Source organism: Pelodiscus sinensis, chromosome 22, assembly GCF_052426305.1.
Source record: "Pelodiscus sinensis isolate ZL-2025 chromosome 22, ASM5242630v1, whole genome shotgun sequence".
NCBI lineage: Eukaryota > Metazoa > Chordata > Testudines > Trionychidae > Pelodiscus > Pelodiscus sinensis.
Window position 1 is genome coordinate 12,936,702 of NC_143073.1, and position 23,246 is coordinate 12,959,947.

The following is a 23,246-nucleotide window of genomic DNA, read 5'->3' on the forward strand; positions in this document are numbered from 1 at the left end:
CTTGCCATAGGGTGCAGGATTCCAGGAGTTTGACCGAGCTGTCAACTGCCGGCTGCACCTAAGGAGAGCTGAAGGACTGAACTCTGCTGGTCATTAGCAATCAATAAGCAGTTAATAGGAGCTGTGAGGCAGCCTGGAGAGGACTGGGCCCTGTTGAGAGGACAGACCCTGGGCCAGTCTTTAATCTGTCATGGCTGGTTAATTCTAGACAAGGGCCCAGTGAAAGCCCCCTCTCCCATGCGCATGTCTCAGCTCTAAGGCCCTAGGGTTAGAAACCCCCACACAGATACAAAATTTTGTATCCACATCCATATCCTCAAAAATGAGTCCCAGAGATCTGCACTGACATCCATGGATGCAGATACCTGCGGATACAAAGCAGATAACTGCAAATTTGCAGGGTACTAGATACAAAATTGGTACCCGCATCCATAAAAATGAGTCCCAGGGTCTTCATTCACACCCACGGATGCAGATATCTGCAGATTTGCAGGGCTCTACCTATGACCATCATAGACACACCCTGCATTGGGGGCTGGAACACTCTGCCCTCCCCACACGTAACAGGGCTTACCCCAGCTAGTGTGCTTGGATGGGGAAGGGAGCAGAGCCTCGGGCAATGGACTGCACTGCCCCCCTTCCGCCCAGCTCCTCGCACTGCCCCAGACGTGCCGCATTCCTGAGGTGCGATATGAGCAAGGAGCAGCTGGTGCGATGGCATCAGCAGCAGCTCCTGCCTGTGGCTTTGGCAGAGGCACAGACACACAGGCTGCTGCTGGCTGCGCTTCCCAGTGGTGTTTACACTTTCACACTGGGGGTGGGATGGCCAATTAGCTCAGCAAAATGCAGCAACATTGTAAGGGAATCTCAGTGCAGGGGCATGGCTGCTGCCTGTGCATGCAGCCCTGGGTCCTCTCCCTGCACAACCCCTGGCAGGGACCAGGGAAGCATATTCCTCCAGGCAGAGCCCTGGGCTCAGGGGAGGTTCCTGTCTCTCTCTCTCTGTACAGTCCCCAAGGGAGGGGAAAGGAGGCTGGTCCCAGCTCTCTGAGGCTGCCTGCCTCTGGAATCTCACCCCAGAGCTTCACGACCCCAGACTCTCCAGGGCCTATCTTTGCAGAGAGCAGAATCCAGCCAGGAGGGGCGATCACGTCTCCGAAAGAAGGGGATTTCGGGGAAGGCTAGAGAACCTGAGAAGCAGAGCCCTGCTCATCAGCAGCCTGGGCTGGAGGACAGCCAGCTCGGGAGTCGGTGCCGTTCCGAGTGCAGGTCCCCAGGGCAGAGTCTAAGGCAGTGGCATTCACAGTGAGCCCAGGATCAGCTGGGCAGTGTGAGGAGAGCCCCTTCTAGACTCATGCAGGAGACCTCCAGATCCAAAGCATCCAGACAGAGCCACTGAGGCAGAGAGAGGGGCTGGGGGCGTGGGGACACCATGCTTGGGGACAGAAAGGGGGCACAGTCCAGCCATTCCCATAGCTCTGTTCTCCCACTGCAATTACTGCACATCACTTGTATTTGGGGGGAGGAGGACAGGCTGCAACTACCTATGGGGAAGGAGCACAAGCAGCAAAGGGGGGGCAGCTGTCCCCATTATCTGGGCCTCAGGGGGATGCCAGGGCAGGCACTGAGGCACACAAGGCTCTCCCACCCTTCCACATCCTGCTCTCTGCGCTTGAAGGGTCACGTCGGACCAGCTACCTCTGGGGTCCTGCTGGAAAGATTCTGCTGCAATTCCTGTGGGGACAAGTCCATGCAGGAATCCCTGTAGCCAAGCCCTTGGGGCCAGCAGCATGAACAGACAGCAGACCACGAGCGGTGAGACACCTACCAAACATGGCACCTGGCTCAGGTTTGCAGATGCTCTTCAGACATCTAAATGAGCAGAGCGCTGCTGGGAGACTGGCCCTACGTGCCCTGGAGCACAGCTCAGGGACACAGGTTATTCTTCATCAGCAGATCACAGGAATGGACTGATGCCCTTGTCCCGTGCGGATTTACACCAGTATAACTATTGTCATGGGCAGCGGGTAAAGGCCAACTGGGGAAGGCAAGTTCCAGCCCCGCCCCTTCTACCTGAGGCCCCGCCCAACCCCAGCCCGATCCTTCCTGGCTACCTGGAGGGCTAGAGCTGCCACACTATGGCCCCAGCCTTGCTGGGCAGCCAGACTGCCACATTGCAGCCCCAGCCTTCCCGGACAGCTGGAGAGTCAGGCTGCTGCATCACGACCCCAGCCTTCCCTGGAGGCCGTGGAGCATAGGTATTTTTGGGAAGGCAATGCCTTCCCTTGCTTACATTACCTACCACCCATCCCTACTGAAATCCACAGTTCCTTCTGATCTACCCCAGCCTATGCCTGAGGAGACTCATGCCCACGCCTCTGTGTTAACTTCCACAGTAACAGTCTTACAAACACTGTACACAACCCCAGGGATTTTCACACAGTAAGACAACAGGGTGTCCCTGCTGTCTGCAGCATTTCTGATCTCCTGCTTGGACTGTTAAGAGTTTATTATACAGCGAGCTGGCAAGACTGCACCGCTCTGACAGCCTACGGGTCTCCTTGCCTCAGGTTGTGGCTTTTATATGCTTGCCTTTCTCGTTGATGTGTCTCCTGTGGGGGTCTGGCAGGGCTGCGGGGCGTGAGGGCTAAAACAGCCCCTGGATGATGGGATGGAGCCTCTCTGCACCATGAGGAGAAAGCACCTACCTCAGGTCCAATCGCAGACATGCTTGCTGCCAATGCAACCAGGTTGATATTCCCTGGTGCTGGGGCCATCCTGCAGCAGTGAGCATGTCCCAGCAGGGGCCTAGGGCTGCTTTGTGCTTGACAGGGATCTGAGTTGCTATGTAAAATCCTAGCAGCCAATATTTGTTCAATGGAAAAGAAGAATGGTTCATTCTTCCCATGAGCAATACAAGGAAATATTAATGAGAAATGCAAGAAGGAGAGCGCTGGAGACACCTCTCCTCAGGCCAGAGGCAGCCTCAGGCCCAGGATGTGTTTCTTAAAGGAGTTGTTACAGCGACTCACCTTCCAAGTCCCATGGCATGGGCAGCAGGTGAAGGCCTAGCTGGGGAAGGCAAGCCCTAGCCCTGTCCCTTCCACCTGAGGCCCCGCCCTTTCAGCAACCGTCTCACCCCAAGCTCCGCCCAACCCCTGCCGGCTCCTTCGTGGCTACTTGGAGGACTGGGGCTGCCGTGCCGGGGCTGCAGCCTTCCCCAGTAGCCAGGGAGCGTAGGCATTTTGGGGAAGGCAATGCCTTTCCTTGACCACGTTACCCACCACCCATGTCCCAAGGGAAGGGTCGGGAGCCCCATTACCTGGAGACTCTTCTGCAGCCCCAAGCAACAGGTCAGGATTCCTAAGACAGTCTCTTGACCTGGCACCCAACAGCCAAGTCTCCTGTTGGCTCCAAGGCAATGGGAGAAGGAGACCGTTTCAGAACCATTTATAACCGTGGCCGTGGCTGATCATTCCCAGGGACCCTCCTCCCCCGGAGCCACTGTTGATGGATGCAGCTGGTTCCAATAACCAGCCGCCATCTAGCAGGTGTGGCAAAGTCAGAGCAACATGAAGGGAAGGTCAGTTCAGCAGAAGCTTGAGAAGTGCCCTAGTCTGTTTGATCCTGTGCAGGGAGCTGCCCCACCAGAGGGGAGGGTCAGATCCCAGCATGGAGCACTACAGTACGACTGGGAGGCCTGCAACCAGTATGCAAAACTGGCGAGCCTAGGAGGTGAAAAGCAGAGCCCATGAGGAACCGCACTATGCAAATACTCCTAACTGTGCCAAGCAGGGGAGGGAATATCTGGATGAGAGGGACCAGCTTTCGAGCCATGCAAGAGGGCTGCTTTAGGTGCTCTGCTCCAAAGCTTTTCTATACTGTCCTTGGGGTTCGGCTGCTTTGCTGAAATACTAGCACATGCACAAGATCCTCAGGCCAGGCTAATCCCAAAGACGGATGATAGATCACCACAGCTGGAGTGCCATGGGCACAGCTCTATTAGCAGCTGAATGTGGAAATACCCTTTTATAGGACTAGAGAGGGGCCTGACTGCTCCGCTGCCGACTATTTTCCACCCATCTGCCCAAGGACTTGGCAAGGCAGCAGTGCCCAGATTTACAGACTCTGCTACCCGAAGGGCTCCCGATGCCATTTCTTTGACAAGAAACCTCAGCGTAGAAACCGATGGCTGTAATCTGAGAGTTGGGAAGAACGTGGAGCAGTCAGGAGCCTGCACCCTGGAGTGGCCCTACACCGAAGCCAGAAAGAGCGCTTTTCCCAGGGGTGACTGGCCTAGGGGAGACAGCAATGAGCCCGTGGTGCATGGGAATCCCACAGCATTTTTGTTTCTGGAGATGATCAGGCTTTAGCATGCCCCCAGCTGTTCCCCTCAAAAGCCAGCCTAAGGGACAACATGGACTCAAGGTGCAGGCATGGAGAGCAGGAGCAACAGCAAGCATTACTGCATCCATCAGCAGTGGCTGGCGGTGATCCCTGGGAATGACCAGCCATGGCCACGGTTATAAATGGTTCAGTAAGGGTTTTGCCACTGACATCCAAGGGGTTGGGTCCATCCTCTCAGTCAGCAGCTGGCACGGAGACAGACACATTCATGATGTCGCACTATGCAGTCGGTGGGAGCCTGATCCAAGCAGCGAATATCACTGATGGGGAATGAGCCTCATCTCCCCCTAACTCCACAGCAATCTCTCTGTGCTTGGCTTATGCAGCTGGAACCTCCTGGCCTGGATGTTCACCATCAGGCTGCCCATTAGATCCAGGGATTTCAAAAAACACCATTTTTTTTCTTGAAGCTAATGGGACTCCCTGCAGCTAATCAGGAACAATTAGAGCCCCGCCAGCGAGCTCAGCATTACTGAGTGCCCAGGAGTGTGACCTTTGTGGACACTGGAAGGGTACATCTCTGTAGAGCGGAGATCCTTGCCTGCTGGCTGCCAGCAGGTGTGCACATGAGCTCGCCATGGGAGCACTCGTCCTGCACCCCAAGTACATACTAGGACAGCTATCCCATGCTACCGCCAATGCAGCCATGACACATTGCTATTTGTGGGCATTAGCAGATCTACATCTTCCCGAGCTGGGGATCACACCCCCAGCTCGTGTGTGGACACAAGCAGTCAGGCACTGCTGTCATTTCACACCAATTCCATTAAGGTGGTGCCAAGCCTTGTCAGCAAGGGCATCCTCAGCTGAGTTTAAACCAGGCTTTGAGCTGTTCGTTAACGAGTTTTAATGCAGTGGTTTTCAAAATCTTTTCCTCCCAACCCAGTTGAAGAAAATTATTGATGCCCATGACCCAATGTAAGTGTATCTTTTGACTTACAGGCTATGTCTAGACTGCAGGCTTCTTTCGGAAGACGTTTTTCCAGAAGAGATCTTCTGGAAAAACGTCTTCCGAAAGAGAGCATCCACACTGAATGGATGCTATCTCGCATTTCAGCTGTCATTACTATGGACAGAATGGCCATTGGGGCACCTGTGCATTTTCCTCTTCTTTCAAAAGAACTACCTCTTCCCCATCCACACATGCCTTTTTCTGAAAGAGCTCTTTCGGGAAAAGGCTTCTTCCTCATAGAATGAGGATTGTCAATGGTGGAAAACCCCCTCTTTTCTTTCGATTTTCTTTCAGAAGAATGTGATTGCAGTGTGCAGTTTTTTCCGAAAAAAAAACCTCTGCAGTGTAGACATACCCAGAGTGAGGGCTATGGGGCAGGGCCAGGATGGGGAAGGTGAGGACGAGAAGGCTCTATCTGGGTGTGCAGGCTCTGGAGTGGGGTAGGATGAGGGTTTTGGAGTGTAATAGGGGTTTCGAGGCTGGGGGGATGGGGCTGGGCAGAGGGATTCAGGGTGTGCAAGGAAGCTCTGGGCTGCGGTGGGATGGAGAGGTGTTTGGAGAGTAGGAGGGGGCTCTGGGTTTGGAAAGGCTCAGAGCTGGGGCAGGGGGTTGGTGCTCAAGGTTTGGGCATGGGCTGGCCTCTGCCAGTTCCCAGATAGCAGTGCAGTGGGGTGCTAAGGCAGCTTCCTGCCTGTCCTAGAACCGCGGACTGCACTGTGCCCTGAAGTGCCCAGCAGCTGGTCTGGTTCATAGGCAGAGGTGCACAAGTGGCTCTGCACACTGCTTTTGCCCACAGGCCCCGGTCCCCAGAGCCGAGGACGAGGGTGGAGGCAGTGCCGGGAGCCTCATCCAGCCCCACCTAGGAGCTGGACCAGCTGCTGGCTGATTCTGGGGCACATCGAGGTCTGCAGTGCCAGGACTGGGAGGGAGTTGCCTTAACACCCTGCTGGTCACCTGATCCTCCTACAGACAGGTGACCCAGTGCCTGACATTCCATGACCCAGTGCTGGGACGTGACCCTTAGTTTGAAAACTACTGAGTTAATGGCTAAGCCAGGGTTAAATGGAATTAACAGCATCCACCGGAGGCTTGGCAACCCTTTAATTAACTGATTTGGAAAGCAATCTCATTAGCAGAGTGCACGGGCGGGCGTTGGCTGGGGAAGGATCCATCCCAGCTGAAAGCAGATACAAAGATAGGAACAAGAGGAGGATGGGGGGGAGGTGTTGATACGTGGGTGGGCAGCCGCCAAAGGCCACTCCACTCCCTAGTGAGAATTACTGACCAGCCTCTCCCTGGGTATGTCTACACTACAAAGTTAGTTCGAACTAACTTAGTTCGAATTAGTTAATTCGAACTAAGCTAGTTCGAACTAACGCGTCTAGAACTAAAAACTAGTTCGAACTAGCGTTTTGCTAGTTCGAACTAGCAAGTCCACATTGAGTGGACTCTGAACAGGGCTTAAGGATGGCCGGAAGCAGTGCCGGCAGGGCATAAAAGGAGGACTTAGAGCATGGAGATGCTGTCTCAGGCTAGCTGAGGGCTGCGCTTAAAGGGTCCCGACCCCCACCCCGGACACACAGTTCTAAGGGGTGCTCCGCTTGCAAAGAAGTTCTGGCTTGGAGTGCCCTGAGTGCCCACACTGGGCACATCACACCACTCGGCCATCAGCCCTGCTGCACTTGCCGCAGGCTGCCATCTGGGGAGAGGGGGCAATTGGGGGGCTGCAGGAGAGCTTCCACCCCCAGAAGCCCGCAGAGCCAGCCCAGTCCTCCCCATCGGGGGCTCGTACCCCATTCCTCCCTCACCTCCTTCCACTTACCCTTCCCTAGCCCCCCTTCTTATTGATGTACAAAATAAAGATAACGTTTCTTCCAACATTGACTCTGTCTTTATTGAAAAAAAACTGGGGGAGACTGGGAAAAGGAGGTGGGAGAGGGGAAGAGAAAGGCTGGGAGAGGGGAGGGCAACTAACATGATCAGGGGTTGGGAACAGGTCCCAGATGAAGAGAGGCTACAGAGACTGGGACTGTTCAGCTTAGAAAAGAGGAGACGGAGGGGGGACAGGATAGAGGTCTCTAAAAGCAGGGGTTGGGTGGAGAGGGTGCATTCAGAAAAGTTCTTCCTGAGTTCCCATAAAGAAGGACTAGAGGACACCAAAGGAAAGGAATGGGTAGCAGGCTTGAAACTAGTAAGAGAAAGTTGTTGTTCTTGACAAAGCAAATAGTTAACCTGTGGAACTCCTTGCTGCAGGAGGCTGTGAAGGCTACAACTAGAACAGAGTTTAAAGGGAAGTGAGATAAAGTGATGGAGGTTGGGTCCATGGAGTCCTATTAGCCAGAGGGTAGGAGTGGTGTCCCTGCCCAAAGTTTGTGGAAGGCTGGAGAGGGATTGCACGAGACAAATGGCTTGGTCATTGTCTTCGGTCCATCCCCTCCAGGGTCCCTAGGGTTGGCCTCTGTCGGCAGACAGGCTACTGGGCTAGATGGACCTTTGGTCTGACCCAGTACGGCCATTGTAAGCTCAGGGCTCAGTGTCGGGGGTCTCAGTGGACCCCCTTGATTTTCATGCACACCTGGTCCTGGGTGGCCAGGCTGGCAGCTCTCCTGCCCTAGACGGCCACTTTCCTGTGCCTAGTGCGGAGATCGTGGACGAGGTCCACGATGTCCGCACTAGCCCAGGAAGGTGCCCGCCTCTTGCGGTCCAGGGCAAGCTCCCGGGAGCCGCCAGCCTGGTCCCGGCAAGAGGGGGTGGGCTGGGGGGCATCGGGTGGGTGGCTCTGTGCCGTGCCAGGTGCAGGGTCTGCTGGCTGGGTGCTGGCAGGCTTGCACCTGGCACGGGCACCGTAGCCAGCCCGTGCCCCTTTAAGGGGTCCGGGGCCGGGAGGGGGGCATAGAGTTTCCCTGGTGTTGGCCAGAGTGGCCACCAGGGAAACCTGGGGAGGGCTAGCCTCCCACTAGTTCGAACTAAAGGGCTACACAGCCCTTAGTTCGAACTAGCTAGTTCGAACTAGGCGTTAGTCCTCGTAAAATGAGGTTTACCTAGTTCGAACTAAGCGCTCCGCTAGTTCGATTCAAATTCGAACTAGCGGAGCGCTAGTGTAGCACCTATTAAAGTTAGTTCGAACTAACGTCCGTTAGTTCGAACTAACTTTGTAGTGTAGACATACCCCCTTTGACCTCTGCTTCTGCCACACAGCAGGCCCATGAGCAGCCAGGGCCAGCCCAAGCCATTTTGGTGCCCTGGGATGCGTGGGCCCACCTCCAGGTACAAGGCGTATGTGCAAGCCTGCCCCCAGGGCGCGCAAGCGGGCGCACGGCACATGCTCTGCCAGGCCACCTCCACTGGCGCGCAGCCCGGGGCTGCCTGGGCAGGCTGCACCTGGCCGTGCAGGGCCCCGCAGCCATAGGGGGACGGGCACTGCGGGGCTTAATGCGGCTCTCACCCCATTACATTTGCGTAACATTTCAGAAATCCCAGCCAAGAGGGCTCTTAAGGCCCGGATGCGACGCTTTGCAGCGAGCAGCTCACAGAATGAAGGCAGGGAGGTTGCGGGCTTGCCCCAAGCAGCTCTGCCTGCCTGTTTCACACTCCCAGCGCAAGACAGGGCAGTGATAGAATAAGGCAGCCCCTGAGGATGCCACCACGCCACAGCAAAGGCCGCCGTGCCGCTGCCATAGAGGATGCCCCCATGCGTGCAATGACCGAGGCCACCACCACACTTCTGCAGATCCCACAAGCCACTGCACTCAGCATAGCCTGTGTATCACGAAAACCAGGTGCCCGGTGCACACTAGCCACCCTCTGGGTATGTCTACACTACCCCCCTAGTTCGAACTAGGGGGGTAATGTAGTCATTCGGAGTTGCAAATGAAGCCCGGGATTTGAATTTCCCCGGTTTCATTTGCATGATGCCGGCCGGCGCCATTTTTAAATGCCGGCTAGTTCGGACCCCGTGCCGCGTGGCTACACGTGGAACGAGGTGTACAGCTAATTCGGAATAGGAAGCCTAATCCGAACTAGCTAGTCCGTGCCGCGTGTAGCCACACGGCACGGGGTCCGAACTAGCTGGCATTTAAAAATGGCGCCGGCCGGCATCATGCAAATGAATCCCGGGAAATTCAAATCCCGGGCTTCATTTGCAACTCTGAATGACTACATTACCCACCTAGTTCGAACTAGGGGGGTAGTGTAGACATACCCTCTCAGACAAGGAGTGAGCGGGCAGGGCAGGTTTTATACACATGGGCCCAGTGCCTCTCCCCCCGGTGATGGGGGAAGATGTTGCTGATGGAGCCTACACTTTACATTATGCTATTAGTTAAAGTAGTCAGAGCACATTCGCACCGATCGCTATTACCCTCAGCCTCAAACCCTGTCCCCCCGCCTTGCTACTCTGTTTGTATTACCCTTAGACATAGGATCCCTAATCCAGTACTGAGACACAGTATGGACGTAGGTCTCTACATCTGGTTCCCCTTCCTTGTTACCCGTCGCCTCAAACTAGACTGTGTGTTCTTTAGGACAATAAGTGCCAGTGTCTCTTTGGCTGTGTCTACACTGCACCCCTTTTCCGGAAAAGGGATGCAGATTAGACAAGTCGGAATTGCAAATGCAGCAGGGGATGTTTAAATCCCTCGCTGCATTTGCATGAACATGGCTGCCGCTTTTTTCCGGCTTGGGGCTTTGCCGAAGAAAAGCGCCAGTCTAGATGGGTTCTTTCAGAAAATAAAGCCTTTTCCGAAAGGTCCCTTATTCCTGATTTAAAGAGGAATAAGGGACCTTTTGGAAAAGGCTTCATTTTCCAAAAGATCCCGTCTAGACTGGCGCTTTTCTCCGGCAAATCCCCGAGCCGGAAAAAAGCGGCAACCATGTTCATGCAAATGCAGTGGGGGATATTTAAATATCCCCCACTGCATTTGCAATTCCGACTTGTCTAATCTGCATCCCTTTTCCAGAAAAGGGGTGCAGTATAGACACAGCCTTTATGTGTTTGTGCAGCACCAAGAACCTGGGGACCCCAGTCCTACCCAGGGCTTCTGGGGACTCCCAAAATATTATGAAATAATTGACAGGAACTGCAGCCAGAGCCCAGAGCTCTTTGAAACAAGGGAGGGATAGGGAATGGGAAGCAGCAGCAGCAGTCTCTCCTGCTCCTCCTCCTAGCAGGAGCATCTTGTTAGTCTTTAAAGTGCTACATAGTCCTGTTTTTTTGTTTCAGGGCAGAAGGGAGCAGAGAAATGGTTCTCTAGTCCAAGCACAGATGGCCCTGCTGGATGAGAGCCCCTCCTGGTGAGGGCAGGTCATGCATACCTTTGGCCTCTTGCCAGGCTGGGTTTTAATTGGGAGGATCTGAAACATGGAGTGGACCCCGCAAAAGTGACATTGCTGCTGAGCACAACCCTACGCCCCTTTGCATGTGTTAAGACTATAGAGCTTCAGGCCTGCCTGTTACAGCCTATACTTTAAAAATTTAAGGTGCATTCTGACAGGGATATAAAACCTAAGAATCAAAAATCACAGTCTGTCTGTAGATGATTGTCTGAGGCGTTGTTCTTGAGCACTAAGGCTTTTGGCTAAGCAGCAGAGACAGCGATAAGCTGGGAAACGGTAGTCACATCCTGGCACATTCCAAACCAGACACATTGGAATAAGGCAATTTGGGGCTGTGAAAGGTGATGTGATCTATGGCCTCCAGATAAAGGGACGAGCCTAGAAGATTTAAAGAAACCTTAGGCTGAGAGCTTTCTGTCTTGCGAGGACCCACTTATCAATAGAGGGGGTTGTGAAATCCTCGTTTCTCCATTGTTTTGTTAGGATGCTCCCCATCTCTCTATTGTTTATCTGGATTGCCTCTGTCTGGTTCTTTGATGGTTTCTGCCTGCTGTATAATTAATTTTCCTGGGGGTAAACCCATTAAGGTGGTGGGATATAATTGGTTAGATAATCACGTTACAATATGTTAGGATTGAGTAGCTAAATTTCAGTAGAATGATTGGTGAAGGTACAGCTGGGAATATTACTATGTACATTGGGGGTGAACAGTAAGTAAATGCGAAAAAACAAAGGAGGAAAGGAAAGGAAACCAGGTTCATGCTTGTTGGAAGCTAATCCTGATAAACATTGAATTGTTTGCGTCTCCGGATTTCGGGTATTGCTGTTCTCTGTTCACAGAAGGACCAGGGAAGTGGGAGGTTGAAAGGATAAGCCTTGGTTTGTGGACTCCCAGATGAAGGCACAGAATTTAACAATGGACCAGCTGGGTTCAGAATGCTGCTGACCAAAAGGCTTCAGAAACAGAACCAATCCTCGTCTGGAGAAAACCTTGCTGCAGTTTGCTCAGATGGATCAGTTCTTCCATCAAGAGAATTGCCACAATAGTGAGAACCAGTTCCTATCTCCTCTCTGCCGTGTATGAAGGAGGGCAGGGAGGAGTCCAGGGGCAATGGGTGCAATTCTTTAAGCAGGAGGCGTGAGTGCGATCCACTGCACGGAGACTTTCCTGGACAGAGAGGCGGGTTCTGTGGGGAAGGGAAAAGCAGCACTGCTTTGGAGAAGGAGGTGGTCTAAAATAGGGATGTGAATGGTTACCTGGTTAACAGGTAAGCATCACTCTGACTGGGTGATGGTCACCAGTGACAGTGAATCAGCAGGGCTTGGAGCAGACCGCCACCCGTGGTAAGCCTGGTCCAGGTGCACCAGAAGCAGCCCCCATACATGCTGCACCTGGGCCGGTCCCACTGTGGACAAAGGCTGCTCCAGCCAGGCTGCCCCCATTTAATCAGTTAGCCAGTTAAACTTAATCTTTAACTGCTTAATTAAATGGGATTTTACATCCCTAATCTGAAGAAGAGAGGAGACGGTGGCTGATGAGCAGAAATTGCAGAGATGCAGCAGCAGCCCTGGCCAGCATCTGCATTCATCGCAGTGGAGAGTGCCAGAATGAGGGCCAAGACATTTCATTTGGGCCAGCGTGAGAGGAGTAACTCTCCTACTCAGGCTGCCCAGCCGTGGGCACTGGGGCCAAGAGACAAGGAGGGAATTGCCTTTCCATGTGTTCTGGGTCTAGACAGCAGCATCTCTCCTCACACCTGACGGGAAGGAGATTGGAAAGGCACAAGGGCCTGGCAGGGACTCATAAGTCGTGCCGGCAATTGCATTTCCCCAGCTTGTCATGGTTCATCCTCCGGCTCTTGGCAGACGTGCCCTCTGCCTCGTTCCCCAGCACACGCGACCCTCCGAGTCGGGAATGTGCCTTACTCCCAACCGGAGCATAGTCCAAGTGGAAACGAAAGTTTCAGTCCTGCCTTTGCAGCGCCAGCATTTCCTCTTGCTGTCTGAGTACATGGCTGGGAGACTCTGTGTATCCTGATCTCTGTTATTGTTTTCAATCCAGTGCGTCTCATTGATTCTAATGCCTTTTGCCAGACAGCTGACTTGTCGATTTCAGCAATCCTGTTCGCAGCTTGCTCTGCCTGCCGTTTAGTAGACAGCGTCCCTGTTTTGTTGCACTTGTTTTTCTCTGAGTAATAATGAAAAAAGCAACTACAGCTGCATTGCCTCTTGGCGAGGGCTCCTGCAACAGAAAAGCCCGTTCCCCCTCGGGGAGTCAATCTGAAGCTATCAGAGTGGTTTTAATTTTGTTTCAAGTGATTCACAAAGGTGGCACTATGCTTTCCTCCTCCTTTATCACGCCTGTGGTGGAATCCATTCACCAGGGTTGCCATAACTTCCGACGTACGGTGACAAGGGCATTCGCTGGCACTAAAACATGGTTTGTAGCATACGCTAAGCCTTTGTGATGGCTGTGAAGTCAGTAAAAACAACAAGGAGTCCTGTGGCACCTTAGAGACTAACAGATTTACTTGGGCATCAGCTTTCATGGGTAAAACCAACTTCATCAGATGAAGTCAGCAGTTGCTTTAGCACATGCATGTGGATGCACCTCTACCCAACCCTAAGTAGTATTTGTAAAAGGCACAACGTGCAACCTAACACAATTGCCATGGTTTCCTCTGTTCCAGGACAAATAGCTCGCAGCCTGGCATGGAGGAGCTAAAAAATGATGATGGGGCTGAGGGACCACACTCAGGCCTGGCCAAAAAGTTTGCGGGGCCCAAGGCAGCACATTGGCAATGGCTGGGCAGTTACCAGCCAGAGCAGTGAGTGAGCGGCCAGGCAGGTGGGCACCTGGTAGCGTGGGGCCCTGAAGGTGCGGGGCACAAGGCAATCGCCTTGCTTGCCTTGCCCTAAGGCCGGGCTTGACCACACTTAGCAGCCCCTCCCCGTGAGAGCTGCCACACAATCTCACTATGGTACAAATATGTCCTACTGAAGAAAAATAGCTACTGCAAAGATCTCCCGGTCATTTGCATAGGACAGTCACTGTGCATGAGGTTCATTCAGTCCTTGCTGGCCAAAAGCACACAGACTACGGCCTGAGGCAGCAGATGGTGGCAAACCCATCTGCCCAGCTGGTCAGAGTGTTGCTGTGCATGCCGCTACAGATTTCATTAGGTGGGGCTCAGGGGTTTACATTAACATTAATGAACTCCACCTCCCAGTGAGACAGGTCATCATTATCTTTGTCTCAGAGACAGAGAAATCAAAAGACAGAGAGGCTGCTGAACTAGACCAAGGTCACTCAATACATCTGTGGCACAGCTCCCTCCCAGATGCACTAATACCCATTTCACTGGGGCCGTGTCCAGACTCAGGGGTTTTTTCGGGAAAAGTAGCCTTTTCCCGAAAAAACTTCCCCTGCGTCCAGACTCAAGCTGCGTTCTTTCGAAATTATTTCGAAAGAACGCGGCTTTTCTTTCGATGGCTGTAAACCTCATTTCACAAGGAAGAATGCCTTCTTTCGAAAGTTCCTCTTTCGAAAGAAGGTGTTCTTCAATGTAAAGAGGCCGTCTTCGAAAGAGAGCATCCAGACTCGCTGGGTGCTCTCTTTCGAAAAAGCGGATTTCTCTTTCGAAAGATCCGCCTGCAGTCTAGACACGATCTTTCGAAAGAGGCTCTTTCGAAAGATGCTTTCAAAAGAGCCTCTTTCAAAAGAAGCCTGCAGTCTAGACATAGCCTGGGTGGAAACACCTGGCCCTCACCTAAGACTGGGAAATCTCCTCTCATAACAGTGTGTCTCCTCAGCATGCAGCACTCTGAGGGGAAGCCTGGGAATTCACATTAGGGTCAGGTACTTGGTTAATCTATCTGTCTCTAGATCAATGGACCTTTGGGCACACAGCTAGGAGAGTGCAGAAAGAAGGGCATGGGGGGAGAACATTTTCTACTGTGCTGAGAAAGGAAGGATGGCCCAGTGGTTAGAGAACTAGTCCAAGACTTGGCAGACCTCTTGTCAGGTCCCCATTCTGCCACAGACTGCCTGTGAGACCTTGGTCCAGTCACTTATGCCCGTGGCAGTCAATCCCCCCCAACTGTACAAGGGAGATAACTGCACTCAGTGTTGTTAAAGACTGTGAGATGCTACAGTAACAGGTGATATACAAGTACTATAAAAATGGGGTCCCCAGCAGACCAGAGTCCAGAGCCTTAGTGTTCAGGGGTTTCCTTCTGAGCTAGTGAACACTTTTTTCAAATAAATAAAAGGTTTGCTCCTGAACTCTCTCCGACTGACCAGTTCTTATAGGCACAGAATCCCCCACAGCATGCACTCCCACCCCAAAGATGCCACAAAGGGTCCAGTCCTGCCCAAAGACACCAAAATATGCACACCAGGGCTATGTCTACACTCGTGGCTTCTTGCGCGAGTGATATGCAAATGAGGCTAAGCGTGGAATATCGCCACGCCTCATTTGCATACCTAATAAGCCACCATTTTTTTCAGAAGAGGCTCTTGCACAAGAAGGAGCGTCTACACTGCCCCTTCTTACACAAGAAAAACCCTCCTGCACAATGCCGTTACACCTATTACTTTTCAGGAAGAACGGCATTGCTCAAGAGGGTTTTTCTTGTGCAAGAAGGGGCAGTGTAGACACTCCTTCTGGTGCAAGAGCCTCTTCTGAAAAAAATGGTGGCTCGTTAGGTATGCAAATCAGGCTCGGCAATATTCCATGCTTAGCCTCATTTGCATATTACTTGCGCAAGAAGCCGCAAGTGTAGACATAGCCCAGCTGTCCAAATGAGCACACACAACGGCACTATGGCCAACAGACCTTTTCCAAGAGCCCAGCAGTTTTGCTCCCTGAGCAGCAGCAGAACCCTCTGTAGACCTCCCCACCCCTACCCCACCCCCGTCTCTTCTACAGCGTTCAGTGGTGTTGTAGGATATGATGTTGCCACTTCCCTGAGGTAGGAGACAAGTGGGGAATTTTATACTTGTACTTTAACTTTCCCCTCTGAAGGGGTAGCATGTTTCTCGGCAACACAGCCAAAGGGGCCCTCTTGGCAAGAGAGCAGTGCCAAGGACACACTGAGAGGATGAAGGATCATGAGGGTTTTTTTTTTTTAAGACAATCAATGGCAAAGGACATTTTCCTGAAACCACATGCCCACTGGTGGGCAGCATGACAGTAGAGAATGTCTTCCGGAGGGGGCAGTATTTCTCAGCCAATGCTTCTCTGCATTCAGAGCGGGAGCAGAGTGCGCTCCAGATTGGCTCATGCTGAGTTTTTTGGTTTTATGTTTTTCAGCCAGCAGCATCCTAGCCGGTATCGCAGCAAAAGGCCAGAGAAGAAAAACAAACAAACACACACACACACGGACATGTCTTCCCGGAGGAAGCTTGCTGTGTCATTTCTCATGCTGTACTCTGCCTGGGGGCTACACAGAGAACTTCAGCCCATCATGGTCACCCAATAGCACACACATTTCTGCGAGTACTTGGGACTCAGTTAAAAGTCTGCCTGTGCTCATCCACACCCAGTCAGTTGATTCACCGAATATAAACAGGCTTAAAGCACATCAAGGGTGACTAGCCACTGGGATACTTTACCATGGGGGGAGCAGGGTTTTTCTTTTGTTTTTAAGAGACCCGCTCTAACAACTGTTTGGGGACAGGTTTGTGACTTGGGCCATACAGGAGGTCAGATTAGATGATCACAATGGTCCCTCCTGGCCTTGGAACAGAATCATAGAACACTAGAACTGGAAGGGACCTCGAGAGGGCACCAAGCCCAGTCCCCTGCCCTCATGGCCGGGCCCAGCACCATCTACATCATCCCTGACAGATGCTTATCTAACCTGATCTTAAATATCTCCAGTGATAGAGACTGCACCACCTAGCCAGGCAATGTATTCCCATGCTTAGCCTCCCTGACAGCTAGGAATTTTTTCCTAATCGCCAACCTACACCTCCCTTGTTAGAATTTAAGCCCATTGGACCTCAACATGGCCTTTTTAACAATTGAGAATGACATGGCATCAGCCAAACCTAGGCACTTCTCCGATGCCAGAAGCCATACAGCGCCATGCTCATAAATCACCAAATACACCACCGCTTAGAATGCATGGAGCGTGCCTGCCTCTGGGGCTTGGGAATGGGTGTGGTATGGTCACATGACACCCTGCCACCAGTAGCAGTCTTGTCCTCTACTGTGAGGGTGCGGAAGAGGATAGAAACTCTCCTCCTCCTGCTGCAAATGCCAGCAGAGCTTCTCCCATAGCTCAACAGGCAAAGCAGCTCCCACTTTGGGCTCCAAGCACCTCCAGTTCTTGTCAGAAGCTCCAAGCACCTCCAGTTCTTGTCAGAAGCTCCAAGCACCTCCAGTTCTTGTCAGAATTCTTCATTGTGCCAGCCTGCGGCCCAAGGCGATTTTACCCCAGTGAATATTTTCAGTTTTACACACCGCACCAGGCCATGAAATCAGGCAATGAGGAAGTGCAAGGAGAGCAGTCCCATGGCCCACCACCCACTAGCACCTGCCAGGCACCCCAGGGAAAAGCTCATTCCAGACCTAACAGGGTGAAATGCATGGCCACAGCTGCAGAACTAGTCTGAGAAGCTTCCCTGCACTGAACACAGCATTTCTAAATGCATAGATGGGGGAGGGGGAATGAATGGTTCTCATTAGCATACAGATACACAAAATGATCTTTACTTCACACCTCTAATTCACCCATTGCTCTAATTCCACCACAGTGCTGGCCTAGATGCAGGAATTACTGGGAGAAACCTCCAGCCTTTGTTACATAGGAGGTATCTATGAAACCCTGGTCTTAGCATTGCTGGTCCCCCTACCTCCCATCTTGGAGTTACTTCCTGCTTCGGAGGAGTTTGTGTATACTGCTTTACAGACCAATATAAAGAGAGCGCATCACTGACATGACACCAATGATCTCATGGTCATTTCAGGCCACAAATCCCACGCCTGGTGACTGAGGCTGAGGCAGCATTTCATTTTGCAGCCAGACAGTTAAGAAACGCAGCACGTTGCCTTTACAAATCTGTATCAAAAGTCTCTTCACTTTGTGGTACTTCATTAAAGGTTGTTTTGGCATGCATCACTCTGCCCATTGTTGTTCCACATAATGGGTAAACACCCTTTGTCTCAAGGGTTATGGGGCTACAGAACAGCTCTCTGCTTCCTGCATAATAAACAATCTGTATAGAGTGCCAGGGGGATTGTAGAGATACTTTGACAGTAAGACATACAAATACGAACAGGTTTATCTAGAAGGAGCGGTGGAATTGGTCTGTCTCCTCCAAACCCTGCTGCAGCCTTCTGCTATCTTCGGAGCACTTTAAAGCCAGCTAATTGCAGCACTGTATGTTCTAGCTTGATGGGAGAGGCAGATGGACTAACAGAGACACAAATGGAAAGCTGGCTAGGAAGGTAAATAGGCGGAGAAGGGAAGACAGGCAGCAAGCTGCTAATGTTAAATTCATCTCTCCAAAGTGCTCCTGGAACTAAAAGCCAATCTCAGCCCGAACTCTAGGGCTGGAAGCCCTGCCTTGAAATGCAGCATGCCACAGTCCAGGCAGGACTGCGGTCACCTTTGGCACTTGGCTGCCCACAGAGGGAAGAGCACAGGCCCAATGAGATAGTGACACAGCCAATCTGGGGTGCAGTGACCAGGGCTCTTGGCTTCCTACTCTGCACTCCCCCCACACACATGGTCACCCAGTGGGAGCCATGAAGAGACTCCTGATCCTAGCAGCAGCAGGGGTAGAGGGGGGAGGGCACATTCCAAGGAGAAGGTGGGAGGGGGCATCCATACCTGCTTGCTGAAAAGGTGCAAAGGGGGAGGCTGGGAATGGGCTGACCTTGCTACCAGCTGCCTCAGGCTGGAGGGCCCCGCTGGAAGGACTCGGGGGGAGACCTGGAGTGGCACCTCCTGCCCCGCGGCGCGGCCAGTCCCCCAGCTTCATGCCTCACGAAGGGGTCTTGCCCCTCCCTTGCTCACCGCGCCCAGCTGCGTCGCAGGCTGCAGAGCCTCTGGCTGGACCCGCCGAACCGCGGCTGTGCCTTGGGCGATGGCTTGGCTAGTCCGGTCCCCGGGCCCCGCCTTTCCTGGTCGGGCTGGGAGCCGGGCCAGGCTGCAGCGCGCGGACAGGTCCTCGAGCCAAGCCCGACACGGCGCGCCGGGGAGCGGAGAGGGCTGGGCAGGCGGGGGGCACCTGCTGCCCGGGGAGCCGGGCTGACCTACATAACGGCACCGCCAACCAGCGCCCAGCGACCCCTCCCCGCCGTGCCCGGGCTCCCAGCTCCCGCGCAGCCAGCGCCGCACATCCGCGAACCCTCGCCCGCACCTGGCTGCGCCCTGGGGGCGCCGCGCCCCCCGGCCCTGCCCCCAGCGGGCCCGAGGCCGAATCGGGCCAGAGCAGGGGAGCGGGCGGGGGAGACGCTCCGCCCCAGCTGCCAGGCAGGAGACAGCGGCTGCCGGCCCCTCGCCCCCAGGCTGGGGCTGCGGCGCTGTCCGTGGTGCGCTCCCTGGGCTGCGGGCGCTGCCAGAGGCCCCCGCGAAGCGGCGTTTGTAAGGAGAAGCATCTGCACCGCCCCCCCCCCCCGCAATTACCCCCCCCGCCAGGCTGACACCCCGCGGCCCCCCACTCACCGTCCTGCGAGAGGGTCCCGCTGCCCGCCGCCAGGCAGCCGAGGAGCAGCAGCAGGGTCAGCGCCGGCGGCAGCATGGTGGCTCCTGGGATGCTCCAAGGCTCAGCCCCGCGGGAAGCGAGCGAGCGTCCGGCCCCGCACCCACCCACCCACGGCCACGCGCGACAGCGGCGGCCGCTGCTATTGACTGAAGCCAGCGCCGCGGCTGCAGCAGGGGATTAAATAGAGCACGCGGAACGGACCATTTGGGCTGCCAGCGCGGGGGGAGAGGAGCATCCTTCCGAACGCTTCCCCCCCGCTCCGCCCGCTTGAAACAGCCTCGCGCGGCTCCCTGGCCGCCCTCACGGCCCCCCCCTGCTGGAGACTTGGTGTGGTCCGCATGCTCCGGTCCCCGCGGAGCGCGCTGCTGCTGCTTGCTACCGGCGGGGGCGGGGGCTGGAGTGAGCGCGGGGGGTCCGCGAGCCGGGCCGGGCCGGGTTCCGAACCCGCAGCGCCGGGCGCGGACGGTGCAATGCAGCCCTGGGGCGCGGGCGGGGCGCTGGCACCTCGCTGCGCTGCTCCCCCCACACGCCCAGCCCACGGACCAGGGAGGCTGCGTCTCCCCGGCGCTTTGTATCGCGGCAGGCAGCTGCCAGCCCCAAACCCAAACAAGCCACGCCCGCTTCCAGAACACGTTCAGCGGTGCCTCGGCGCCCGCTCCCTGCCCAGCCCGGGCTCCAGGGCCCCGAGGAGGGCAGGGCGGGGCGGGGCAGGGGGGGTCGTCAGGTCAAGGTGGGAAAGAGAAGCGATAGAATCCTTTTTCCCATTGGGCGTGTCAGTGATGTCTGCTGAGGAGGGATCTCGGGGGGGCGGCTGTATCCGTGTATTGGTGAGGAGGGGTCTCTGGGGGCAGATGGTATCCATGTATTGGTGTGGAGGGGTGTCTGGGGGGCAGCTGTATCCATTATTGGTGAGGAGAAGTTTCGGGGGGGGGGGGCACAGGCTGTATCCCTGTATTGGTGAGGAGGGGTCTCTGGGGGGCAGATGGTATCCATGTATTGGTGTGGAGGGGTGTCTGGGGGGCAGCTGTATCCATTATTGGTGAGGAGAAGTTTCGGGGGGGGGGGCACAGGCTGTATCCCTGTATTGGTGAGGAGGGGTATCTGAGGGGCAGGTGGTATCCATGTATTCGTGTGGAGGGGTGTCTGGGGGGCAGCTTTATCTGTGTATTGATGTAGAGAGGTGTCTGGGGGGCAGCTGTATCCATTATTGGTGAGGAGAAGTCTCTGGGGGGGCCACAGGCTGAATCCCTGTATTGGTGAGGAGGGATGTCTGCAGGGTAGGCTGTATTGGTAGTGTATGGTGAGGTCTCCAGCAAGTGGCATGTCTCTGATCAGTGGGATGTGGAGGGATTCTGAGTGTCATTGAGTTGGGGTATACAGGAAGCAGGATTCTCTATGCATCTATGTTTCTGTGAGTAGTGGATGTCTCCAGTACATTGGATGTCTCTGTTGATCAGGTTGCCCATGGGATGGGTGTCTGTGGATCTCTGGGGCTTGTGTCTCCACAATTTGAAGGTTGTGTCCAGTGGGAAAGATGTGTCTGTTGGTCAGCACATCATGGAGAAGCCTTCAAGATGGAGATGTATGGTGGGGTCTGTATGTGGGAGAGAGGAGGGCATGTCTCATACCTAGGCTAAAGGACCTGGGGTAACTGGGTGTGTCTCATAAAGGGGATGGGAGGTGAGGTCTGTTAAAATAATACAGTAGAGTTCACAATTAAGATAAAATTGTAAAAAGTGTCTATAAGTTCCTAAAGAGTCCTAATAACCTAGCATCATAAATGTGGATGGAAAAGGTGCAATCACGAGACATAAGGACTGGATTAGTTCAAGCAAAAAGACCTACAGCCACCACTTCAAGACTGTGTTAAGATTGTGCCTGGTAAATAATCAATGGACCAAAACTAGTGTGAGGCATGTGGGTGGACAAAATAAGGATAAGCTGGACTGTTCCAAGCAGTGCTCCCTTTGGGGGCTGTTAAAAACAAAAGGACTTTTGGGAGGAAATCAGCAGAAGCAGTAGCTGTTTGCCAACAGCCTTTGCAGTGAGTTTTATCATCATGGCAGCCACCCCCACCATCTCTTTTGACCCCAGGCCTTCGTCATCCTGAGAGATGCCCTGACCAGACAAGCCAGATAATATCACCATCTCTATCAGCTCTGAGTCTCAAATACCATTTAGAATGGGAAACTTTGTCTCCCCTCCCCCTGCTCTTCCGCAGTATCTTCTTTTCCTTCCCCTCTTTATTTATTTTCTTTCCCATCTCTCTCCTTTTTTCTTCTGTCTAATGAGAGTCTGGCTTAGCTGGGGAGGCCTATATATTTCACAATACTGCAGTAAGCCTGTTACCTGCAAGAGGCAGCTAAAATCAATGCTCTAAATGGGTTGCTGACGGTACCAGTTTGCCAGGTCTTGGAGTGGCTAATAACACCATGTTTTGGGCCTGTATTTTTTGAGCTGTGAGATTGCAAATGAGAGTCAGCACGAGAGACAGAAGCTGTCTGATCCCCTTGGCATTCACAATCTCATCCATTTTTGCACGAGGAAGAAGCAGTTATGGGGCACTATCTACACTGGGAAAATTCTCATGCCACATTGATGCAATTTTCTCGTTGCTGGTTTTTTCTCTTCCCCTTTTGTTTGTTTGGTTTGGTTTGTCTTCTAGGAAATGGGATCTGACTTTTTACTCATCTCCAATCCCTTTCAGCTAATTTCTTCTCTGTGCCACATCTTTAATAACATCTTCTAAGCAACTGTCAAATAAAGAAGTTTTTCCTTCTGATAGCTCTCTCCAGCTGAAAGGGTAGGGAACAAGGGATGCTGTTACAAGAAAGGTCCGACTTAATACTTTACATTGCAAAGGTGTTTACTGTTTTTCCTTTTCTGAATCTTTAATGAAAGGTTAAAAGGATGCTTAATGGTCTGCTTGCAATGGGGTTACACAGGCTCTTGATATGAAACGCTAAACTTCATTTAACAGTGTATAATATTGGACAACAAATAGTCCTGTGGCACCTTAGAGACCAACAACAATTATACATGTGGTATGAGCTTTTGTGGGCAAAACCCACTTCTTCAGATGAATTTGAGTCTGAGGAAATGGGTTTTGCCCCCGAACGCTCATCATTCTATATATATTTTTGTTAGTCTCGAAAATGCCACAGAACTACGCGTTGTTTTTAAAGTTACAGACTAACAGGGCTACCCCTCCGAGGCTTTTAATATTGGACAGTGACTGAATCATTATAACACTTTGGGTCCCAGCCGCTATTTGCCATCTATATTAATACACCAAGTTTACAGGAAGAGGAGTCTCTCTCCCAGCAGCTGTGGGAGTGGAGGTGGGTAGACAGAACAGTGCAGGAGGGTGGGGGCTGTGTTACAGCCCTTGTGGGCACACATATGAGAGCAGCGAGGCTCTGCTATCCACACGCACAGCCCTGGAGGATCATGAAGGTTCTGTCCCCTCGCTGCAGCTCCATGGAAAGGGCTCCCAGAGCTGCCCTGGCCTCTGGACCTGCAGCTCGAGGTTGGCCCCACAAACCTTACACTGCCCCCATGGCACAGCTTGGCTTAGTGCGTGGCAAGCCTGCTGCTAGCAGCCCTTGGACAACCACACTGGCAGGACTGGGCCCTCTGTCGTGTCTGCCAGTCCATGCCTGCCCTGCAGCAGTGGCATTCCCTGAGCTTCCAACTTGGCGGTGCCCCCCAATCTCTGTGCCACCCCCACAGTGTGCAGTGCTTTGTGCATTACTGCTCTGCCATGTGCCAGTCCCATACTGACACAGTGCCTGCCCATTTGGGACTCCTATGTCACCCATGCTCCCTCTGGGA

At 53.5% G+C, this 23,246-nt stretch overlaps 1 protein-coding gene and 1 long non-coding RNA gene across 5 annotated transcripts in view; both read right to left on the reverse strand.

The window, feature by feature from the left end:
* Positions 1 to 19,528, reverse strand: part of CADM3 (cell adhesion molecule 3) — a 127,180-nt gene extending 107,652 nt beyond the window's left edge. For 3 of the 4 annotated variants that reach the window (XM_075907118.2, XM_089772690.1, XM_075907116.2), the window contains exon 1: positions 19,373 to 19,528. In XM_075907118.2, the coding sequence (XP_075763233.1) occupies positions 19,373 to 19,448 (76 nt within the window). In that variant the 5' untranslated portion in view covers positions 19,449 to 19,528. The remainder of the gene's footprint in view (positions 1 to 19,372) is intronic. The other variant, XM_089772689.1, reaches the window with a different exon arrangement.
* On the reverse strand, positions 16,122 to 19,303 carry LOC149521813 (uncharacterized). Its single transcript, XR_016347725.1, has 2 exons — positions 17,079 to 19,303; positions 16,122 to 17,020 (listed from the first exon to the last, which is right to left on the reverse strand). It is a non-coding gene; the product is annotated as an uncharacterized LOC149521813 (long non-coding RNA).
* Positions 19,529 to 23,246: the final 3,718 nt, after the last annotated feature.